At 49.7% G+C, this 12,557-nt stretch overlaps 1 protein-coding gene across 1 annotated transcript in view; it reads left to right on the top strand.

The window, feature by feature from the left end:
- Positions 1–9,386, top strand: part of LOC140899375 (cholesterol 7-desaturase nvd) — a 47,130-nt gene extending 37,744 nt beyond the window's left edge. Inside the window, exons 6-7 of the mRNA XM_073314805.2 lie at positions 3,403–3,579; positions 6,777–9,386. Of these exons, the coding sequence (XP_073170906.2) occupies positions 3,403–3,579; positions 6,777–6,938 (339 nt within the window). The 3' untranslated portion in view covers positions 6,939–9,386. The remainder of the gene's footprint in view (positions 1–3,402; positions 3,580–6,776) is intronic.
- The last annotated feature ends 3,171 nt before the right edge of the window (positions 9,387–12,557 follow it).

Below are 12,557 nucleotides of genomic sequence, written 5' to 3'. Positions count from 1 at the left end.
TTTTTAAATACCGCTGTCCCTTTTTTTTCTCCACCAGCTGCATGTGTTTCAATGATCACAGGATCTTCTCCTTCCCAGAGGCTAGTGAAGATTAGAAAGAAAAAAAAAACGCACTCGAGATGAAATGTTCTCCGAGCTCATGCTGTCCTCCCACACTGACAGAGCACAGACGAATGCGTGGAGGCAAATAATGTCAGAGTGCAGGAAAGCACAAAATGACCGGGAGGAGAGGTGGCTGGCCGAAGAGAGTAAGTGGCGGGCCGAAGAGAGTAAGTGGCGGGCTGAAGAGAGGGCTGAAGCTCAAATGTGGCGGCAGCGTGATGAGAGGAGGCAGGATTCAATGCTGAGGCTGCTGCAGGACCAAACCAATATGCTCCAGTGTATGGTTGAGCTGCAGGAAAGGCAGCAGGAGCACAGACTGCCGCTACAGCCCCTCTGTAACCAACCGCCCTCCTCCCCAAGTTCCATAGCCTCCACACCCAGACGCCCAAGAACGCGGTGGGGGGGCCTCCGGCCAACCAGCCACTCCACCACAGAGGATTGCCCAAAAAAAAAAGAAGGCTGTCATTCAATAAATTTTAAAGTTGTAAACTTTAAAAGTGCTGTGTGGCATTTTCCTTCCCTCCTCCACCACCCCTCCTGGGCTACCTTGGTAGTCATCCCCCTATTTGTGTGATGAATGAATAAAGAATGCATGAATGTGAAGCAACAATGACTTTATTTCAGAGTAGCAGCCGTGTTAGTCTGTATTCGCAAAAAGAAAAGGAGGACTTGTGGCACCTTAGAGACTAACCAATTTATTTGAGCATGAGCTTTCGTGAGCTACAGCTCACTTCATCGGATGCATACCGTGGAAACTGCAGCAGACTTTATATACACACAGAGATCATAAAACAATACCTCCTCCCACCCCACTGTCCTGCTGGTAATAGCTTATCTAAAGTGATCATCACGTTCCTTACGCATGCGAAAGTTTCGCAGCCACTGGGAATCGTCCCAGACCTGCAACACTATGCGGTCCCACCAGTCTGTGCTTGTTTCCCAAGCCCAGAATCGGCGTTCCACAGCGTGAACCTGCCCCATTAGCACCATGATGCATGCATTGGCAGGGCCCATGCTTTCAGAGAAATCTGTGTCCATGTCCTGATCACTCACGTGACCGTGCTGACGTCGCCTCCTCGCCCGGTATCGTTCTGCCAGGTTCTGGTGCTGCATATACTGCTGGATAATGCGTGTGGTGTTTAATGTGCTCCTAATTGCCAAAGTGAGCTGAGCGGCCTCCATGCTTGCCTTGGTATGGCGTCCGCACAGAAAAAAGGCGCGGAACGATTGTCTGCCGTTGCTCTGATGGAGGGAGGGGCGACTGATGACACGGCTTACAGGGTTGGCTTTAGGGAGCTAAAATCAACAAAGGGGGTGTCTTTACATCAAGGAGTATTTCAGGCAGGACTTCACGGAGGGTTCCAATAAGAAATGGTGCACCTAAGTTATTGTTTTTATTGGAACAAGGAGGTTAGTCTGGCCTCTGATTGATACATGGCTAGATTTACCTTGCTGCACCTTCTCTGTGAGTGACTGCAGTGTGACCTAGAGGAATGAGTCCCCTAGACGGGGGCGGGGGGCGGAAGCAAATGAGCACAAAACAAATCTGGTCTATTTCTTGTTTTGATCCACTCCATCCATCTTTTATATCTTTGGCTGGCAGCAGACGGTGCGGAAGGACTGCATGCCATCCACATCTCATGGCTGCCCGGCAGAAGATGATGCAATAGGACTGCTAGCAATCCATATCGCCTGCCTGCTCACCATAAGACGGTTCAATAGGACTGACTGCAGGACTAAAGAGAATGACCTGGTCAAGTCTCTCCAAATTTTGTCCCTGCGCCCATGTCTGCCCAGGTGCTCCTGGCCGACGTGGCCAGGAGCACCTCGGACATGACGATGACGGCTACCAGTCATATTGCACCGTCTGCTGCCAGAAGGCAATGGGTTGCTGCTACTGTGTAGCAATGCAGTACCACGTCTGCCAGCACCCAGGAGACATAGGGTGACGGTTACCTGAGCGGGCTCCATGCTTGCCGTGGTATGGCGTCTGCACAGGTAACTCAGGAAAAAAGGCGCGAAACGATTGTCTGCCCTTGCTTTCATGGAGGGAGGGAGGGAACGGGGGCCTGACGATACGTACCCAGAACCACCCGCGACAATGTTTTAGCCCCATCAGGCATTGGGATCTCAACCCAGAATTCCAATGGGCAGCGGAGACTGCGGGAACTGTGGGATAGCTACCCACAGTGCAACGCTCCGGAAGTCGACTCTAGCCTCGGTACTGTGGAAGCACTCCGCCGAGTTAATGCACTTAGAGCATTTTCTGTGGGGACACACACACGCGAATATATAAAACCGATTTCTAAAAAACCGACTTCTATAAATTCGACCTTATTCCGTAGTGTAGACATACCCTTAGAGAGACAACGAGGGTGGGGGTGGGGAGGGAATCTCTTTTATTGGACCAACTTCTGTTGGTGAGCAAAAGAAGCTTTTGAGCTTAAACAGAACTCTGCCTCAGGTCTGGGAAACGGCCCTACACAGGGATAAAACACTGTTTTTCCTCCCAGAGTGTCATGGTTAGCAACACATGGACGGCCAACCCAGCTTCTGCTGCTTCCTAATCTAGCCCAAACACCAAGGGGCAGAGAGTGGGCTCTTACTAAGGTTGGAGCAGGGCAACTGGGAAGAGCTGGCTCGGAGGCTGAAGCGTAGTTGGTCTCTAGGCACAGGATGCTGGGCACCTGGTTCCAGTTTGGGCTTTACATTTGCCTTTAGGACTTTGTTACAAAGCATGGCAAAAAAATCAACCCACCCAGAACCCTAATGTTCATCTACTTCCTTGTTCCATGCAAGTGGTGTTTGCTCCTGGCTGGGGGCAGTGACTATTAGGAAGAAAATGTGTATGTGAATAGGAACAGACAATTGGTGTCCTGGGGGAAAGATGTGGACAGGTGAGACCAACCAGCAGCGACAGCTCCCTGGCACTCTCCTCCAGCTCAGGCTGCACTAACTGGAGCCATTTACTGTGGTCCCCAAGGGCCCAGGACACTCTGCCCCTGCCCTTTCAATCCAGACATGCCTTCAACTTCATGCAGAGAGCTGGGCGTTAGCTATGCCCACCCCTACACTTGGTGGAGACTCCTACCTGACTGGGAGAATCCCCAACTGGGGACTCAGGGATGGCACTGCCTGAGCAGCATAAAGAGAACCCCCCAGGGCAGAGAATCAGCCCCTAAATACAGGCTGTGACCCCTAGACCTGGTAGAAATATGTTCATTCCGTAGGCAGTGAGGATTCCCCACCCCCCAGCCTTTCTGAGTGAGGGAATGAGCTGAATTCCTTCTCTCTCTGAAGGTGGGGCCAGGGCTGGTCTACCTGACCTTTGAACATGCTTTCCTGGGCCGTGGGATCATTCTGCAGAGCGTGACGCCCGTGGAGCCTCTCCTGCAGCAAGTCATCCATAGGATCTATTATCAGCGCAACATGCCGGCAGTGATCCCCAAATTCATTCTCAAAGTGGAATGCGTTCAGGTAAGGCACGCTGTACGGCTGCACGTCAAGCTGGGCTGGGACTCCCAGAGGGAGGCAACTTACCCACAGTAGTTCAAACCCTGGTGCCTTTTTCCCTGTGGATCTGCCCCAGCAGGACCCCTACTCTGGGTCTCCCCTCCCAGGGAACCCCCAACCCTCTAGACCCACCTTGCCTCAGTGGCTACTGCCAGTCATCAGCTAGCCCCTGTTCACCGGGGTAGACTGCAGCGTACTGGCCATTCATCACTGGCAAGGGGGTAGGACCTGCTGCCTTTGCCTATCCTCAGGCGGCCCCTCTGATTAAGCCGGCCACACCTGTGGTCAGCTACAGTCAGCTTTCCCCAGCTGTTCTTAACTTCTTTCCCTGCTGCAGCCCTCTCCAGGGCTGCTTTTAACCCCCTCAGGGCCTGAGCGGGGTGACTACCCCGCTACACTGGGCTTGGATTACAACTAGTGCCAATTCCCCTGTGCCCCACAAGCTTTGGTAATGCTGCAAATGTACAGGGCAGACATGTAGACAGGCCAAGAGGCTGAATGCTAAACAGGAGATGGCAGGCAGCAAAGCTGCCTCTTGGTGCATTTCTTGGGTGGGTCTGGCTTAGGCTTCCACAAATGTGGCAGGAGTGAAGGGCAAAAGCAAGAATGAGCTGACATGCCCCCTTGGTGCTCTGCTCCCTTGGTGCCTATCCTTCCCTTGGGCCAGATGGTATCCAAAGGCCTCAGGGAAGCTGTCGCTGAAGGGGGGGTGGGGGTGGGCACTAGGTATCCGGGACCCAACACGGCAAATGGGAGTGGGGAGGAGACTGGTGCAGATCCCAGGCATTGCACACTGTCCTAGCCTGCCAGTAGCTGAGCCAGAGGCGAGGGCCTGGATGACCACGGAAGTCCTGCATCCTGTATCAAGGACCCCCTGGGTGCCTGGCTAGGTAAAGACCCGCAGTTTCTGTCCTGTGTTGCTGTTGAGAATCCTTGATGAGAGGAGTCCCTTCCGCACCTCGGATCACATTCGCTGAGCAAGGGGAGACCGGACACTTTAATCTGGGCTCCACCAGCTCCTTCCAGCGCTTCACAACTCTTGGTGCTGGCGTTTTGATGCCTGTACCTTGCATTGCCCCAGTTACCCACAAAACCCTGCCCCCTACAGCAGTGACAGAGGGCATTGCTCATTACCACTGTCTGGGACCTCTCTGACTGGGGACTAGAACCCTGCCAGGGCCTGTAGCCCTTTCAACAGCAGCTCCAGGTTCACAACATCCGAGGCAGCTGAAGAGCTGGTGGCGGAAGCAAGGTGCTCTCAGACGGAGATTGCATGATGGATGGCAAAGGCCCTTTTTAGTTTTGGTAGCCTCTAAAAACCCCACCTGAGCTCAGAGCCCCTTCCTGCTGTGCCCTGACAGACCGACAGACAGACCCAGGGGGAGGGATAGCTCAGTGGTTTGAGCATTGGCCTGCTAAATCGAGGTTGTGAGCTCAATCCTTGAGGGGGGCATTTAGGGATCTGGGGCAAAAATTGGGGATTGGTCCTGCTTTGAGCAGGGGGTTGGACTAGATGACCTCCTGAGGTCCCTTCCAACCCTGATATTCTATGATTCTATGACCCTGCCCTACAGAACTTTCATTGATGCACTATTGCACAAGGGAGCAAGGAGGACACTCCCCATTTTAGAGCAGAGGGACTGAGGCAGAAGAATTAGGGGACTTGCCAAAAGTCACAGGAAGTCTGTGCCAGTAACTGAATCCAGAACTCCTGAGACCACCATACCTCTCTGTCAGCACACACTGCACCAAGAAAGCCTCTTGGCACTACTCAGCTCGGCAGGACTGACCAAGGTTTGCCAGTCCCTGCCAACAATGGGCCTTGGCATTCCCTCAGCTGGTTGTGCACACTGGATGAAAGCTGGAGACTGTTTGCTCTGACTTGGCATGGTAGCTCTGCAAGGGGGGGTGGTTTCTAGGCTGGGAACAGCCCTAGCTGCCGAGGGTCCAATATAAGCGTTGCTACAGTGCAAACTTCAGACCTTGCGTGTGTTACTAAGGTGTATGAGCAACGCTGGTCTCTCTAGTGGCTGCACTGCAAATTGAGCTCCATTAAACTTATGTCTGGGTGGAATTTAAGTTGTTAGTCTTACCCTATAAAGCCCTTAATAGTTAGGAGCCTAGACATGAGCGTACCTCTCCCAGCGAGCTCCTGCTAGCTGCCTGACCAGCTCAAACCCTTGAGTTGGATCATCCTCTATCGTAAAGGGAAGGCACTGCTTTCAGGGTATTTTCTAACATGAGGGAAGCTGCTCTGAAGAAAGGTCTCCCATGCTGGGCTGCCAGAGTCCAGCCTTGTTACCCTTCTGTGGTGCCTGTGGATGGATACATATTGTGTGTTGCAGAGTTGTTAAAAGGCCCCATACCTGACAAGATTAGCCCCACACCAGCTTGGTGTTAACATATTTAAACTGGAAAGGTAAATGCTATCATTCAGCACCTGGAGCCTATGAGAGGTGCTAAAAATAAACTCTTCTCTTAAACCTTGAGTGGTGCTAAGGGGCGATGCCGCCGGGCTGACAGAAATGCTGAGAGATTCCAGGTGAACCCGAAAAAGGATTTTGATAAAGAAAACTGGGAAGCAAGGAGCACTATGAATCCCTAAAGAGCCCCCAAGCTTGTGTGGTGAGGATGCAGGGAGTTAATGTGGATGCTTCACACAATGCACAGTCAACCTGTGGAACTCCTTGTCAGAGGATGTTATGAAGACCAAGACTATAACAGGGTTCAAAAAAGAACTAGATAAATTCATGAAGGACAGGTGCATCAATGGCTATTAGCCAGGATGGGTAGGGATGGTGGCCCTAGCCTTTGTTTGCCAGAAGCTGGGAATGGGCAACAGGGGGTGGATCACTTGATGATTACCTGTTCGGTTCATTCCTTCTGGGGCACCTCTCATTGGCCACTGTCGGAGGACATGATACTGGGCTAGATGGACTTTTGGTCTGACCCAGTATGGCCGTTCTTATGTTCTCTGTGGTTAATAAACACTCAAAACACAGTGCCAGCAAAAGCTGAATAGTTGAGCTTGTTTCAGAGCCAGGGGGATCGCTAGAAACACTAGTGTGCTGTACTAGTGGCATCCCCATTGGATTGGTAACATGAATGAGCCTCTAGTTCAAAGTTCCATATATCTAAAATGATTCTGCTTCTCCCCTCAGTTTGAACGTGACATCATGATCTGGAATAACAAGCAATATCTGTCTAAACCACTGCTGGTAAAAGAAGATTCTGCGATCCAAAGGCATAGGCGCTGGTTTGCTCAATTCTACAGTGAGAACAGCACTAGATTCACTTTCCAAAAGGGTGGACTGGACTGGTGACATCCATGTGCTCAAAAGACGTCAAATGGCTTCCTCGTCCATGAGAATCCCTTCCTCATCCATGAGAATGGCAGCCAAGCTCATAGCAAGTTAATAAATCTGCATTTCTGGATTTTCAGTGGCAGTTGGGCGAATCTGCAATACAAGAAAACTCTCTAGTTCAATACTTCTACCCGGCCAAGTGTAGTGTCTTCCATGTAAGGCTGGGCAAATCTAGTAAGTGTTGTGTAGGCTTTGCTGTCATAACTGAGCTGTAGTACGGGGTGCCCCCCCATCTCCAATGGGAAAATGAGACTGACAGAATCCCCTTGAGATATCATCTATGCTTTGCAGCTTTTGTTACTCAGGGACAATTGCATGAAACCCTGATCCTTAGGTGCTGCAAGGCTCACATGTTCCTATTCTCTAAAGCTGTCATTTGACATCTGTTCCTCCTCCCCATAGCAAGTCACAATGGCAAACCTGGATTGTTACCATGGATGAGGAATAGGCAGGGTCACTCTTAGGAGCAGATGGTCTGTTCTCTTGCTAATGTACTTAGAAACTAGCAAGGGACCAACAGCAATGGTCAGGGCTGGCTATAGATGGTCCCTGATGGATCTCTACAGGAGTTTTTCCAAGGAGTTTATCAGCTCCTGAACAGATGTTAATGGACATATAGCATCTAAGGAAGAAGGGAAGTAATTTTCCGATGGTCTTACAGTGTAAGAACGTAAAAACCAAACTTCTTGTACAAAGATTAGTTCCCCTTGGAGTAATGCATATGTGGATAGTAACAACTGACTGAACACCAGCAGGGACTTGTTTAGAAAGCTATGGCCTCATCTGGGGCAAGTGCAGAGAGTGCTGACATACTGTGCAATCAGCATTTAGTATGTGTATGAAACTGATCTCTGCTGGTCTGGCTAAAAACTGCTCTAGTTTCCATTGTGCTTTGTTCCTCAGTAGTATAAATAGATGGACCAACTTCTGCCTTGACTTACAACCTCCAGACTCCTGTTTGCTCCAGGTAAGTCAGGGCAGAATTTGGTGATCAGACTGTAATGTAGTTACTCTGTGCTAATAGCCTTCAAAAATGAATGTACAGCGCACAGAACTGTTGGGAGCCTTCCATGCTAGGCTGCACCGTGCTGGAGCTGATTGACATTGTCTGCTATACAGATCGCTTGTGCCAAACAAAAGAAGAGGGTTACAAGGCATTCTGTGAACCTGCCCTCGTGTATCTTGTGAATTCTGCACTTTACTGAGCCTTTTGTTTTTGCACTGAACCATAACACAATGTTAACCAGTGAGCCAGAGGCCTTTCCTTTCCAGGAGTTTCTCTATCCCCACACTGGTTACTGTGTGAACTGCTTAAACTAGTCCCTTAATGTCAAAGTCTCGAGGGGGTAGTGTAGTCCGTTGGGGGGGGAGTGGCTCCTCCCCCTCCGGGTCTGTGGATGGCCAATCCGCCCCACTACAGGTAGTATTTACTTCATTGTTTGCGATGGGGGCTACGGCCATAGAATCGCCATGGCCTGGGGTTGCTCATCACCTAAATGCTGAAGCAGGCGTGTACTACGTGGCATAGCAATGTCAAGTGGGCTAGTCAACCCCCCGGCAAACGTCTGGCTCTCTGGTGCGATGGATCGTGTACTAATAGGGATGGGTGCCACAAAGGGATTACAATAGTTAAATAAGTCTTGGAAGAATTACTTCTGGGTGGAACCAGGACCAGGCTGAATGTAGGAGACTGGGTTCTTCTCTGGCTCACACATCACCCAAAGAAGTGTTCACAAGTGGCACTGGTTTCATCTTGTCGGTGAAAATTCTTTCTACAGCATGAAATGGGCTTTTGTTTTGATCCTTGTGTTTACTGGTAGACTCTTTATAGTTACTATTTTTATATTACAAAGGTTTCATAAAAATTTATAGAATAAAAATATACAAAGTGTTACATGACTCGTCAGTCTCCATAGGTCCAGGGAAGAACCTCAATGCTTTCTAAACCAGCAGCACTCAGCTGAGCTTTACCTATGGCTTCCTTGGGGGGGATGAAATGGGGAAATTAACGTACTTTTTGGTTTGCCATAGCCTATGTGCCTGGCCTACACCAGTCGATTAAAGTCAGGCTCAGCAGAATTTGATTTTGTTTCTAACTTTGATGATTGATTTTTAAAAAATGTTTTAAAACTATTTTTATTTTTTACAGTGGCTGGAATTTAAGGTGGGTGGGGTTCAGATTAGATTTTCGTGGACAGTGGGGCTTCATGGGACTCACTGCATGGCTGAGGTGCCCAAAACACTGGGGCACAAGGTGCAGGGAGGGCTGCGGTCCTGGCCTGGCCAAACAGAGATTTCCCTCCCCGCCCCCAAACAGCTTGTCAGCTGCAGTGGGTGTTCACGGGTATCTACCAGTTCCAGCCGAACATTGCCAAGCTGAAGTGTAGTACAGCACTGTGGTGCCACCTCGTGGGAAGGAAGGAAAATCACTCCTGGCTTCAGAAGCCTCAGCCAGACCCTTCCAGTTAGCATTGGTGTGAAGTACAGCTTTTAATTGCATTACCATATGTGCCATGCACAGGGCCGGCTCTAGGCACCAGCAAAACGAGCAGGTGCTTGGGGTGGCCCATTTCTAGGCGCCGGCCATGCCGCCCCAGCTTGCCTCCGCTCTGCCTCCGCCTGCTCCCCTGAGCACACTGCCGCTTCTCCCCCCTCCCGTCCAGGCTGGCCACGCCAAACAGCTGTTTCTTGCCTGGGAGGGGGAGAAGCTGAGCAGCGGCCCGCTCGAAAGCGAGCTGGGGCAGGGAGTGGTTCCTCTACCTCTCCCGTTACTTCCTGCACTCCCCCGCCACGCTCGCTCACCTCTGCTCTGCCTGCTCCCTTGAACTGGCTGCCTCTCCCTCGCCTGGGAGGGAGGTGGGAGAAGCGGAGCAGTGGCGTGTTCAGGGGAGCAGGCGGAGTGGAGTTGAGCTAGGGCGGGAGGTTGCGGGGGGGGAGCCGCAGGAAGCAATGTGGGGGGTGGAATGCAGCACGCCTGGAGGAGGAGGCGGGGCTGGGGAGTTGGGGAAGGGGCGGAGTTGGGGCGAAGCTGGGGGTGGGGGGCATGAAAAAAAAGTGGGGCAGCCAAAAATTCTTTTGTTTGGTGCAGCAAAAATCCTAGAGCCTGCCCTGGCCATGCACCACAAATCCAACAAGCCCTGCATCCAAAACCAAGGCCATCAATTGTCTCCTGCAACGGCTAGATCCTGGAAGAATTCTGAGATTTTCCAGGTGGGATTATGAGTTTGCCCACTCCTGCAGCAATTGACAAGGGCGTGGCCTGTTGTCCCAGGGGGCCGTGCACACTCAGAGTGCTGTACTCTGGACTCATGTGAGGTACATGAGGTACTGTCAAAACACTGTGCAATAGCATATGTGGATGCACTGGCTCAAGCTGGCTAAACAGCCAGTACTGACAAGCGTTAAATTCAACAGTGAGACCTCTGCAGCCTATACATGACCCCCTATTTCTAGCGCCATGGAGAAATGATGTACAAATACAGCAAGAGCGATAGCTAAACAAACTGCAGTGTCCATCTTCCACCAGTAGGAGGGTGGGAGGTAGAGTGAGGGAAGAGGAGAATGCAACAAGTACCGGGAAGCACTTATCTCAAAGAACTCAAAGAATACTTTGAGGGGGTCAACAAGCATGTGGAGAAGGGGAATCTAGTGGATAAAAGTGTATTTAGATTTTCAGAAAGACTTTGACAAGGTCCCTCACCAAAGGCTCTTAAACAAAGGAAGCTGTCATGGGATAAGAGGGAAGGGCCTCTCATGGATGGGTAACTGGTTAAAAGATGGGAAACAAAGGGTTGGAATAACTGGTCAGTTTTTAGAATGGAGAGAGGTAAATAGTGGTGTTCCCCAGGGGTCTGTACTGGGATCAGTCCTATTTAACATATTCACAAATGATTTGGAAAAAGAGGTAAACGGTGAGGGGCAAAATTTGCAGATGATACAAAACCACTCAAGATAGTTACGTTCCAAGCAGACTGTGAAGAGCTACAAAAGGATCTCACAAAACTGGAGTGACTGGGCAACAAAATGACATACAAAATTCAATGTTGATAAATGCAAAGTAATGCACATTGGAAAATATAATCCCAACTATACATACAAAATGATAGGTCTAAATTAGCCATTACCACTCATGAAAGAGATCTGGGAGTCATTGTGGATAGTTCTCTGAAAACATCCACTCAATGTGCAGCGGCAGTCAAAAAAGCAGAACGTTGGGAATCATCAAGAAAGGGATAGAAAATAAGACAGAAAATATTGTATTGCCTCTATATAAATGCATGGTACGCCCACATCGGCATGCAGATGTGGTCACCCCATTTCAAAAAAGACATACTGGAATTGGAAAAGTTCCAGAAAAGGGCAACAAAAATGATTAGTGGTATGGAAAGGCTTCCATATGAGGAGAGATTAATAAGACTGGGACTTTTCAGCTTGGAAAAAAGAGATGACTCAAGGGCAATATTATAGAGGTCTATAAAATCATGACTGGTGTGGAGAAAGTAAAAAAGGAAGCATTATTTATTCCTCATAACACAAGCAGTAGGGGTCACCAAATGAAATTAATAGGCAGCAGGTTTAACACAAACAATAGGAAGTATTTGGGGTGAAGGATCTGTCCATCGTTTTGGGAAAACAAGTAAGTAATGGGCCAAAGAGGAAGCAGAGGACAAACTGCCAGCTGTACAAAGTATGGGTACCAAACTTCTCTTGGCCAGGTGGAGGCAATCAGTATAACTTTAGTTTTCTCTCGCCATATCTTTAACAGGACCTTGGACATCAAAGCGAATGGGGGAAAAGGTGTACAATAGCTCTCTGCACCACGGGAAGATGAGTGTGTCCCCCAGGGACTGTTTCCCTAGTCCAGCCCTGATACTCTAGCAGAGACATTTCTTGTTCCGATAAGTAGCAAACAGATCTATTGTCGGGGTTCCCCATAGGTCGAATATGTTGTGAAGAACTGCTGGGTTCATTTCCCATTTGTGGTCATGAGAGAAATTCCAACTGAGACTGTTGACTGTTGCATTTTATATCCCTGGTAGGTAAGGGGCTGAAATGAGCACATTGTGGCAGATGTACCAATTCCAAAGTTTCAGCGCTTCTGTGCAAAGGGAGTGTAATCGCCCCCTGGCGATTTATGTAAAACAAGCAAGTTATATTGTCTACCATGAGTTTCATGTTAGTATCCCTGATAAATGGGAGAAAGTGTCCACAGGGGTGTCTGATGGCTCTTAGTTCTAAAAGATTGATATGGAGAACTGCTTCCCTGGGAGACCACTTGCCCTGGACTTTGTGGTTATTTAGGTGGGATCCTTATTAGAGAGGCATCCATTGCTAGAATCAGCGTCAGTGGGGGTTGTGTGAATGGAATACTTGCACGGATGTTGGATGGTTCTTTCCATCAGTCCAAGGAGTGTCTGACCCAGGAGGGCATGGACAGCAGCTTGTTTAGCCCATCCTTGTTTGGACAGTAGACAGATTTGAGCCATATCTGCAATCATCTCATGAACAACTGGGTGTGTGGAGTCACAAATGTGCATGCCACCATGTGCCTGAGAAGTTGGGAGACAATTCCTGGCC

The sequence above is a fragment of the Lepidochelys kempii genome, chromosome 16 (genome assembly GCF_965140285.1).
Source record: "Lepidochelys kempii isolate rLepKem1 chromosome 16, rLepKem1.hap1, whole genome shotgun sequence".
NCBI classification, from domain to species: domain Eukaryota; kingdom Metazoa; phylum Chordata; order Testudines; family Cheloniidae; genus Lepidochelys; species Lepidochelys kempii.
The sequence above is the reverse complement of the archived record's forward strand: the minus strand, read 5'-3'. Positions and strand labels throughout refer to the sequence as shown.